The sequence below is a fragment of the Buteo buteo genome, chromosome 3 (assembly GCF_964188355.1).
Source record: "Buteo buteo chromosome 3, bButBut1.hap1.1, whole genome shotgun sequence".
NCBI lineage: Eukaryota > Metazoa > Chordata > Aves > Accipitriformes > Accipitridae > Buteo > Buteo buteo.
The window spans coordinates 20,190,069-20,201,580 of NC_134173.1; the positions used below are offsets into that span (position 1 = coordinate 20,190,069).

Below are 11,512 nucleotides of genomic sequence, written 5' to 3' on the forward strand. Positions count from 1 at the left end.
GTTGGAGTTGTATGCTGCTGGACACACTCAGTTATGGAGTCACTTGCAGATCTGTTTTTTCCTTGATTCTTTGATGCCTTCTTGTTGCTGCTTGATAAGCCTGACAGGTGACTCGGGCTGCTGTGCCAGCAATATGCAATTGCCTCACAGCTCTGCTTGTTCTTTATCACCTGTAATTATACCTTAGGGTCTAAAATTACAACTCAATGCTTAAATGAAAGCAGCTCATGGAAGACGAAAAAGCAACTGTCTGAAGTCAAACCAAAGAAGACAGATGGTATCCTAGAGGCTTTTTTGAAGACATTTATAGTTTGCTGGAAAATTCTCATTGTCAAACTGATCTGAACAGCTGGTAGAGTAGGCATGTTCTCAATGCTTGTGTTGACCCCGAGAGCTCACCCTGCAGCATCTGTGAATAGATACCTTGGCTCATATCTAGCAAAAATGCCTTTGTCCTATTCTGCTGCACAGCAGCCTGGTCTACTTTTCAAATATTCATCATGTACTTCTTGAAATTCGTGGTTGATTATGCAAAGTCCATTGTATTTGGGGAACTCCACTGGTATAGAAAGTGACAGTGCATCCCCTCAGCAGCCCAGTTTATCATAGTGTATCAAACCTCTGCTGCTCGCTAGAGTTCTGAACAGTCTCAGTCCTTATCTTCAAGGCCCAGTTATGTAGCCAGGACACTTGAATGATTGATAAAAATTGTTATTATAGAACTGCTGAGAGGAGTGAAGACTAGTGTCAGCAGCTATGGTCCACTAGGACTCTATTATAAGATGAAGCTCATCGGCAGAGAAGATTATAGAACAAGCACCTCTAGGAAAGGAGCAACAGCATAAGACTAATTAGTTTTCTACTCTTAAGTGTAAGGGTGGCTTTGTTTTGACCTTTCTCTAGCACAAATCCAAAGCAACAAATACAACAACATTGGCTACAGATGTTTTTTCATTTTCTCTTCAGGGGAGAAGCAATGTGACCTATATGTTAGTTATGTTTTCCTTAATGCAGTCTCAAAGGTATTCCTCTCCTGTGATTTTCATTCCATAAGAACCAAAAGAGAGCAGAAAAAGAGGAGCCTGTGTTTGAAATTGAAAGCAGAAAGATTTATCTTACAGACCTTTTGATTTCAGGCTGTAGCAAAATTGTATTTGATATTAAAACATATATTCCTTTAATGTAAGAAAAAGACCCTGAGGTGAGGACAGCACTTCTTGATGTTGACATTTGTTTTGTGTTTAATCCTTGAGTGTATTTTGTGTGACTCTTATTCTCTTTTTTTCTTAGAATATGGATTCTACACTTCACTATATTCATAATGATTCAGATTTAAGCACCAACAGTAGTTTCAGCCCTGAAGAAGAAAGAAAATCCAAAGTACAGGTAAATGACAATGACTTCTGTTTTTCCTACCTATGTATCAGATAAGTGGCATTTTTTTTACATATATGGGGATTTCTTTTATGCATTTCATTCAGTCATTTCTGATGTAATGTAGTTTCTATTAAATATGGCAAATCTCTTAAATAAGTAGTTTTAAAATATTCTGGTTTTCCATAGAGAATGGCTTAATTCAGCAGTTGCTTCTGTTTTAATTATGTATAAGAGATAACAGTATTTTTTTACATGAGGTAATGGTTGTTGTAGACTTCCAGGCTCTGGTTTCATTTGGTTTAATTTTCTGTGGAAACTATCCTGTAATGGAGATTAGGTTATTGAGGAAACAGGATTTTTTTATTAAATGTTTTGAGTGGAACTACCCCCACCCCATGACGGCTTTTTGCAGAAAAGTTGTGAAAGTGTTTCATTAAGCTTGAACTGTCTCTTTGTTATTTTTTCTCAAAAGGAATCGAGTGTTTGCTGTTACATATTTCAGTATTAAGCATGCCACCCTGCACCAGTGTGAGTTCTTGAGTTGGGAACCTCAGTCCCTCTTGTTGCTTACGTGAGCCGAGCTATTCAGCAGCTGTGTTAGGGAAATGCTCTTGCGCACCCCCTTGGGTAGAGTCAGTGCCCGAGACAAACCAACAACAGCTGAAGCAAAGACAGTGTTGAAGTCAATGCGAAGAGGTTTTCAAAAATTTTAGTTCAGATGCTTTGATTTCTCAGTGGAGGGAAAGATTGGTCTTCACCAGAGATCTCTTTGTCTCTGGAGAAGCCTTTTCCTTCCTGCTGACTACTTAGGGAGTTTGGAAGCCATAGTGAACACACTATACTCTGCCCCCTCCCTTTTCCTCCCTCCCCAAGGCGTTTTAATTTAGTTTTCTTCTCCCGACCTCCCCAAGGTTTTGAGAGGAATAGGAAAATTATTTTGGAGCAAGCCTTGTAATTTGCTGTTCTGCCTATTTTTATGGATGAGTTAAAATGGCCAATTTGCACAGCCTGTGAGCCTGAATGTTTGTAGAAAAGTAGAATGTAGTCTCTTAATTTCCTGGTCTGCCTAAGTAGACAGTGATCCACCCACTCATCTGTTACCTTGGTCTGTATATTTTTAAATAGCCACCACTCGCATCATCGTTTCTTTGCAACTTTTTGGTGGAGCGTATGAAATACACCACCTTTGCATTCTTATTAAGAGATTGTAATCAAATAATACTCTATAGTTGTGGGGAAAAAAAATGTTCTTCTGACAGTGCGCCCTGGAATTTTAGTAAGCCTTATGAGGATTTATTGAAAATAGTGTAAACACTCTACCCTTTTCTTGCTGTAGGATGTTGTACCTCAAGCCTTGCTGGATCAGTATTTATCTATGACTGATCCATCTCGTGCACAAACAGTTGATACCGAGATTGCCAAACACTGTGCCTACAGCCTTCCAGGTGTGGCACTTACATTAGGCAGACAGAATTGGCACTGTTTGAAAGACACCTATGAGACACTGGCATCTGACATGCAGGTAAGCTCAAGAAGCTCTGACAGTGAATGATCGGAACTTTTTGTGATGTGACAATGAATAATCTGAACTTCTATGATGACTTCTCTTTTTTTACTGGGTGTTGGGTTGCTCTGCTTTTTACGTGGAGCTTTCCATTGCTGATATTAGTTATTCGTATAATGAATGAAAGTGTAACAGTTGTCTCAGAGGAAGCTGGGGGTGTGTGCTGCTCAGGTAGTAAGGAAATGGGACAGTTTGAGTGGGAGGTGGATCTCCAGTGGGAAGGTGAGGAGAAGTCTCCTGATTTCCTCTGCTTGCTTCAGATCTTATGGCAGTGCTTGGGATTCTCATAGGTATGAGAATTTGGGCTGTGCTGCTGTGTGTGAGCAGACATGTGCCCCTGCAGGCATGTCTGGAGCTCAGTGAGTCAGCCTCACACCAGGCGTTTGGTGGCCTTTTGGTGCTGCATCCAGTTACTCATAAGGGAATAACATCACTATCACCATGCAGCACTGCTGTCTTAAAAACAAATACTGGAAATAGCAGCATTTTCCTTCTTGTCAGGTGGTAAGGAGGTGGCTTTGTGGATTTTGCTGTTGGTTTACAGTTGTTCCCTAGTCTTTCCTTTTTTGGAGATGCTCTTTTTAAACATTCTCAGACTATTTCACCTCTCTTGAACTTGCTGCTTGCTATGTCAAAGCAGCAGTTCTCAGTGATATGTAGTGAGTAATTTTATACATGGCTATTGCTCATATTTTCCAAACTCTTTTCCAGCCATCAAAAACAACCAGCTAATAAATTTAAAACAAGTAAAAACAAATTACCCTGTATTCAAAACTGTCCAGAGTTCATTGCCAGTCTAATCTGCATTAAGATTGAATTGCCAGACCAGGGCAAAAGAACAGTACTCGTGGTAATTGGAAAGTGCTGGCTAAAGAATAGATGCTATTTTATTTTTAAAAATACTTACTTGAAATAGTTACTCCATTAAAACAGTGCCCCCTCAATTTGGGGTGAGTAAAAGCTCTACTGGTACTTGGACTGCTGGGCACTCAGTGTGGGTGAAACTTTAGCTATTATGGAAGCTAAAATACGCCAGCTGAAATATTGTGGGATATATGTATCTTATTCTGTTTTACGAATTAAATGAGTGAAAGAGTAGGAGTATGGAACTAATTTACCCGAAAGAATTTAAAGCAGAGAGTAATGTGTGGAAAAGTACTGATGTCAGGAATACTATTTTCCTTCCTGACACCTGGAAAATTAAAATATTTTCATTACTTCTATTTGCCTAGTTCCTTGATACTCAGGTGGAAGAAATGATACCTTATCAGTTGTCCTCTCTTCCCGCCCCCTCCCCCTCTCATTTCCAATTTCATTTTCAATTCTTACATGAGATACTGTTGAATGTATTTGTAAGCACTGTAGCTGACTGGGAGTCCAGCTTGGATACTGACCCTCAGGTTAAAATAGAACACTTCAGATGATACATCAGTAAAATTTGTTTGTTTATTTTACAGTGGAAGGTTCGGCGGACACTAGCATTTTCTATACATGAACTTGCAGTTATCCTTGGAGACCAGCTTACAGCTGGAGATTTAGTTCCTGTCTTCAATGGCTTTTTAAAAGATCTAGACGAAGTCAGGATAGGTGTGCTTAAACACTTACATGACTTTCTGAAGGTATGTCTTTTCAATTTGGTCAAGTGAAATTATGTGTTTTGCTTCATTTCTTTGTATGCACTTGCTTTTTAACATAACATTGGCATAAGTCTTTGTGGGTATCCATACAGATGTCTGTTGAATGCTAGAGTATGTTTTGCAGAAGATCTGTGTTGCTGATACTGTCTTTTCTCTGAACAGCCTGGTTTGTGCATGTTTATTCAATATGAAGGTGCCAGTGGATGGTATTAAGTTTTTTGATGGTTCTAACCTCTCTACGCAGCTTACTTGTCAAATTTCTTTAGGAGTTTTTCTGTAACTGCCTCATTTTTGGAGCTGAAAGATACAAATCATGAAGCCTTTAAAATCAATACTATCTTTACTGCTGACCCTTTTTGTTTTCTAGAGTAAAAATAGAGACTAGATCAGATCTTGCTTTCAGCATTGCCCCACGTAATTTTACAGACTTAAGCATGATAGGTTTAGCCCAGGAAAGCCACACCATTGCTAAGGGGTTTTTTGGTTTTATGGGTTTTTTGTTGTTGTTGTTGTGGTTTTTTTAAGTAAAAGCAAGTGTTTCACTAGTTGTATGTTAAAGCTCTTATTCTATCTGCTGATTGTAGCCTATGTTTCTTTATATACTGTTACAGCTTCTTCACCTTGACAAAAGACGAGAGTATCTTTATCAGCTTCAGGAATTCCTAGTGACTGATAACAGCAGGAACTGGCGTTTCCGTGCTGAGCTGGCTGAGTATGTATTTTTCTGGATGCTTGTTTTTATTGTTATGGATATTTTAAAATGTTACAATCATAGAATAGATGTTTTACAGTGACGTTCTTCATTTCATTTTTGATTAGTGGATAGTCCTTATCCTTCTACACTTGTCCCCCTTGCTTAAAAATTCCCAGTAGTTGTATATCACTTCCAATAGTTGGAACTTGAATGTCTTTTTCCATCACCATATGTTGAAAACATTACCCTTCCATAAAAAATAAGCTGCCAAAAGAGAAGACCACATCTGATTGCTCATGAAGTCAACAGAAGTGTTCTAGTAATTTGATTTCAAGTTGCTGTATTTGGTGAGTATGCTGAATTCATGACCATGAAATGGAGAAGATCAAGATCTTGAGGGGAGTAAAGAAACTTAAGTAGCAGAGTAGTGACCTTGGACTTCATCCAGGCAGACTTTGGCTTTGTCATGGAAATGGTAGGTGGGCTTCCATGGGAGGCAGCTCTGAAGGGTCAGGTTGCTCAGGAAAGCTAGCAGAGGAGGGAGCTTATGAAATTCAGCAAGGGACAGATACCAAGTTCTGACCGTGGGAAGAAAGAGCCTCTGATAGTGAGACAGACTGAGGACTGGCTGCCCTGGGAGCAGCTCTGTTGGAAAGGCCCAGAGTATGGTGGAGGACAGTGAGCTGAACATCAGCCAGCAGTGTGTCCTGGCAGCACAATCCTGGTCTGTATCAGCAGGAGCACAGTCAATGTATCAAGGGAACAGATTAGCCCCCTCTAGTCAGCACTCTTCAGGTCTCATCTGGAGCAATGCATCTATACAAATACAGGAAAGATGCTCATAAACTGGAACAAGTTCAGCAGAGGGCCACCAAGATGATCAAGGCTGCAGCACTTACCCTGTGAGGAGAGACTGTGCAACCAGGGCTTCTCTAGCAGGAATAATGACATGAGCGTATAGTACTGACTAAATACAGTGTATCTTTTGCGTTACATTTTGAGAGACCTAGTTTAACAACTGATCATGATGGTTTTGCTATGTTTAAGTGTTGTTTCAATTTAGTAACTACAAGTCACTCACTTGTTACTGCTGGTATGGAGATGTTCAACTGGCTACTTGTAACATGTCATGCTGCTTCTTTTGACATACTTTCTACCATTCATGACATATGCTGGTGTCTGCAACCTGCTGAAATCTTAATCAACTCATTACAAATTGAAGACAACTGGTAATTTCTCTAGTTGTCCAGCATACTCTGAAAGCAGAGGAAGTTTATTGACGTGATAAATCAGTGTACTTAAGTGACCAAGGATACTTATCAAACTAAGTCAGGGTAGTTGCTTTGTAGCTATGCATGTGTTATATGTGTGAGATGCCTTTACCAGGTATTCAAACGTACATGCACACTGTGGTGTCATTTGCAGCTGGATCAACCGTAGCCATTATCAGGATCCCTGCCTTGTAAATGCAGCCTTGGTTCCTTGCCTCTCTCCTAGTTTTTCATTCTTTGAGCTCATGCAGCATTTTGCCATCGTTGTGAATAAGTGGCATTTTAAAATTTTCAAGTGACCCGAAGTCAAACTGATGGCATTGAAAAATAGAAAATTTTACTTTTCAGTAACTTTATTATGGCCACATGGCATACTTGGCAAGTGTTGTCATATAAATGATCATAATCACAGTTAAAGCTACCTTTCTTCTTATTATAATGTACTCTGGTGGTTCTTCTGTCTTGTAGGCAACTGATCTTGCTTCTAGATCTGTACAGTGCCAGAGACGTTTATGACTACTTGCGACCTATTGCTTTCAGCCTCTGTGCAGACAAAGTGTCTTCTGTCCGTTGGATTTCTTATAAGCTGGTAAAGCAATCTAAGTAAATTCAGTATTTCACACTTCTGAGGGTTGGTGGTCAGAAATAATTTTTGATCTGGGTTTTTTTTTCTTCTCATTTCTTCAAGGTTAGTGAAATGGTGAAAAAGCTGTATATGGCTTCAACATCAACTTTTGTGGTAGACCTCATGAATGAACTTGTTGAAAAGTTTTGTAGATGCCGCAAATGGTCTGGTCGACAAACTTTTGTCTTTATTTGCCAGGTGAAATGTCTTTTTGTTCAACTTTTTTGGTTTGGGCTGGGGGGCTGGTAAGAATTAAGGGGAGATAGCAACTGGAACTCTTCAGCTATCTATTGACACTATTTTAATGAATATTTGAGAACTTTGTTTCCAAGGGAATAGGTTTCATGGCTGCTTTCTTCAGTGTTGCTCCATAGATGAGCTTGAATGCATCCCTAGCTTAGCTTATTAACATCAGGTTGTTAAATATGATGTTGAATATAAAACAAAAGCATAACAAAATAATCCCTGAGTTGAGAAGCTGCTTTGTTACTCAGCATGAAGTGAGATTTTTGTAATATGCTGCAGCAGCCTACCACTCTTTTGAGGTTACCCTTTACAAATCAAGCACTAGGAGTTGCCTGTACGTCCTTAGCCAGCTAGTGCAGCTTCGTCAAAAAGCAATATATTCTCAGCAAAATAAGCAGAACTGAAACTAGCTGGGGTCCCAAGGAAATGGTCAAATTTGGAGGCTGTAGCAGAGGTGCAGACTGGGAGCCAACGTGACTGCTGCCCAAGTGGGACAGGTCTTTGAAGTATTTGGAGAAATGTCAGCTTTGAGTTTAGAGAAATGTGTTTGGGTATAACGGATGTTTATTGAGATAGACAATTCTTGTCTTAATATAGTACCTAGTTAAAACAAAGACTAAATCAATCTTGAAAAGGATTGGGAAGGTCTTTTACTTTTCTTCCCTGTTTTCAAATGATACAGCGATTAAAAAAATGAATAAAAGTAAGGAAGTTGCCAGGCTTCATACAAAATAAAGTGGGCTTCTAACTGAGCCTGAATTTCCTCAACCCTAACTTGCTTCATTGTGTACGACTTTGTGTTAGAAAGTATTGTACCATATTTTTAAAACTTTGTGGATACTATTTACTGTACTTGTGCTATGAAGGTAATAAGATCTGTTAGCTCTGATTATGTGTTGGGATTTTATCTTCACTGTGCTGAAATCTAATGAAATTGCTTCTGTCTTCTTGCCAGACTATCAGTGAAGATGACTGCCTGCCCATGGACCAGTTTGCTGTGCATCTGTTGCCACACTTATTACACTTGGCATCTGACAGGGTTCCAAATGTTCGAGTCCTGCTTGCAAAAACCTTAAAGCAAACCCTTTTAGAGAAAGGTTAGTGGCAGAAAGAGTTGCAGTGCGCTGACTGTGTATCTTTTTGTCCCTCCACTTTCCTATAGTAAGCTGGGAAACAAGAAACATCAGATGTGGGTCGCTCTTGCTTTTACAGTCTCCTTGGTGTGGGATGTTACCTTGGCTGAGGTAAAACTATGAATCTTGTTGTGGTATTAGAGCCACTGTTGTGTAACGCTGAGGAAATAAGAATTCTTGCTTGTATGCCAGCCTGCTCTTTTGGTACCATTTTCCCTGAATAAGCTAGTTTGTAGAGGTGTCATCGGGGCACAGAAAGCACAGATGAACAACTAGGAACTGTGAAGTTGTTGAGCAGTGCCCTTTATTTGGTTAAAAAAAAAAATAAATCTGTTGATGCTCTGTGTAATAAGAATAAGAAAGAAAAATCCTTCCATACAAATCCACCGTCTGTTTTCTCACTGGGGAAGAAGAGATGGCTGCTGTTTGGTTTCTATATTTTATGGTAGCAGTGGGAAGAAAGTTTCTCTGGAGTCTCTTCAGGGAAATTAGACATGCAACTTTCAAATTGCAGACTTTGCTTAGGAAAGCATCCCCAGTACATAGCAGATGCCAGAAGTCAGCAGTGCTTAGAGTCCAAACCACTGTGAAGGAAAATAGCATTAGAAATATTGTGCTGTTTTGTAAACCAGCAGAGTGTTGACACTTGGAATACTTCATCCAGTTCTAGTCACTTACTTTCTCAAAACTATACACTGGCTTGAGGACTGCTGTTTCTACTGTAGAACGTGTGAAGAAAAATGCAAAATGTTCAAAACACTGGACAACGCAAAGGGTACCAACACAGTGAGAACTAGGCTATGGCTAGCTGTCTTGTGCTTGCTGGAGACTCTGAGTAAGCATATGTAGACAGTTAAGATGGATCAGCTGATGTGCAGTAATTCATCCTCTGTTAACTGTGCCAAGGCTGTCACTGTTCTTCCTGTTACCCTGTAGTATTGGTATTTTTGTTATTGTCATGGTTATTTTTGTGTTCCCCACCTGGATGGTACACTTCCATTCTGCATTGCTACTATGTAGGCTTATAATACAGGTAGTCCCTGCCTCAAAGATGATGTGTGTATGATTAGGGATGGTGGATAGATTATGAAAGGCGGGTTTAAATAATAAGTTCAGAAGTTTTTAAACCTCAGATCTAAATTGTCCTTCCTATGAGCTGTTTGTAGTTACGCTGCTTTTATGCAACTTGTGTTGTGTAGTTCATGAAAACTGTCAGATGTTGAAACTTCTTCCACTCTTATTTCATGTTATCATAGTTTTATTGTCTGATAATTATTTGGCAAGCCTGCCAGTGAAATGGAGTGGCATGGCCCATGGGTTTCTGATACCTTCCCTCCATCACAAATAGAAGCACAGTCCTGAGTCTCTTGCAGGCTTTGTCTTCCTCTTTGGTCATGGAGTCTGTCACGCTTACTTTTATACTGAAGGAGCATGGAAATCCTGTACTCTAACAGCACTGTTAGAGCAACTGTGCTCTGAAACATGGAATGATTTTTTTTTTTAAGGTGAATTCATAGGTATATTCAGAAGTGTGTATTGTGTGCCTGCTCAGATATTCCAGTTTGACTATGCATGTGCACTGTCTCCTGAGATTTTGAACCTCATGATAGTATGCTGAGGTTTGTGTTGAAGTATCTGCTGTCATTTTCTCCTGTAAGTCTTGTGCATTTTCTCTTACAGAATATTTTCTAAATTCTGCCAACTCGCATCAAGAGGCTGTGGAACAAACAATTATGGTGCTTCAAATGGATGATGACAGTGATGTCAAATATTTTGCAAGCATACACCCTGCCAGTACCAAAATCGCAGATGATGCCATGAGCACTGCTTCATCAACTTATTAAAAAGTTCTGAATGTTGCTATAATTAAAAAAAATTTAAACAAACTGTCCTCAAATGCTTCTAAAATGGTTGATCTAGGACAACCTTTTTGGAAGGAGAGATTTCTTGTCAGATTTAACAGGTGGATGTTATGTAAACCTGATACCAAGGATTTTAAGTCAAGAAAAATAAACATACCTGTGTCAGCTTGACTTTAGAAAAACACTGCTCAGAGGATTATTTTTGCCACCGAAGCCTTAAATCTTCTGTCTTCCTGAACAAATGAAACTTGAATTGGCAGATCATTTTCATTGTAGAAAGGATGTGATTTCCAGAGACCTGCATTGTTTCTCCTGAGGAGTTAACTTAGCAAGTATTTTCTGTAGCAACTGATAGATGAAATGGTCAGAAAGGCAAATTTATACCAGGATGTAAGACCTCCAGTATTAGCGATAAAAGTTTTTATCATTCAAGGACTTGATTTGTGCACAGCTGGGCACACCCTTAAGTGGGAATAGCTTTGATGTTTGTAAATGGGGAAAAGTAGAAATTTGGATTTCTCTTAAGGGCTCAGTGCTAACACTAAACTAGAATTTGATTTTAATCCTTAAATGCAGCATATTGCTGTACCCATTAGCAAGAAAACTTTGCTGAGTACCTGTGTCCTAATTATTTTCATGCTGGTCATGACCTAAAGGAAATTTATTAGCACATGTACTTTAAGTCAGGTATTTTTAACTTGATCATGATCGGCTCTGAGGTGCAACTTTTTTCTTCATATACTGTACATATCTGTGAGCCTCCTTGGAGTGCTGCAGTCTTTAATCATGTTGTTTAAAGCTGTTGTCATACAAGTTGTTCTCTACTTGTCCAAATAAAATTTATTAATAAGATTGAAAGCAATCCTGTGACCTTTTTAAGACATTAAAAGAATAAGTTTGAAACTTACGTGGCCTTTTTTTTCTAGTTCTGTACACGTTGACAGCTATTGCAGGGGGAAGGGGTTTGCTTACTCATTGTGAAGAATTTTGCATTTTGAGATGGAATATACTACAGCACAGATGTACTTTGGCTGTGTAATTGAGGTTTTGCTAGATTCTCTTTCAAGCATCCCTGTTGTGCTTGGGAACTTGTCACTCCAGCA

The 11,512-nt window shown here is 39.2% G+C and overlaps 1 protein-coding gene across 15 annotated transcripts in view; it reads left to right on the forward strand.

Moving 5' to 3' along the window:
- The window catches only part of PPP4R1 (protein phosphatase 4 regulatory subunit 1), an 83,930-nt gene extending 72,655 nt beyond the window's left edge, over window positions 1-11,275 (forward strand). For all 15 annotated transcript variants that reach the window (XM_075022979.1, XM_075022976.1, XM_075022981.1 and 12 more), the window contains 8 exons: window positions 1,291-1,386; window positions 2,714-2,899; window positions 4,399-4,560; window positions 5,190-5,290; window positions 7,012-7,132; window positions 7,232-7,366; window positions 8,370-8,511; window positions 10,228-11,275. In XM_075022979.1, coding sequence (XP_074879080.1) covers window positions 1,291-1,386; window positions 2,714-2,899; window positions 4,399-4,560; window positions 5,190-5,290; window positions 7,012-7,132; window positions 7,232-7,366; window positions 8,370-8,511; window positions 10,228-10,391 — 1,107 coding nt within the window. In that variant the 3' untranslated portion in view covers window positions 10,392-11,275. The remainder of the gene's footprint in view (window positions 1-1,290; window positions 1,387-2,713; window positions 2,900-4,398; window positions 4,561-5,189; window positions 5,291-7,011; window positions 7,133-7,231; window positions 7,367-8,369; window positions 8,512-10,227) is intronic.
- Window positions 11,276-11,512: the final 237 nt, after the last annotated feature.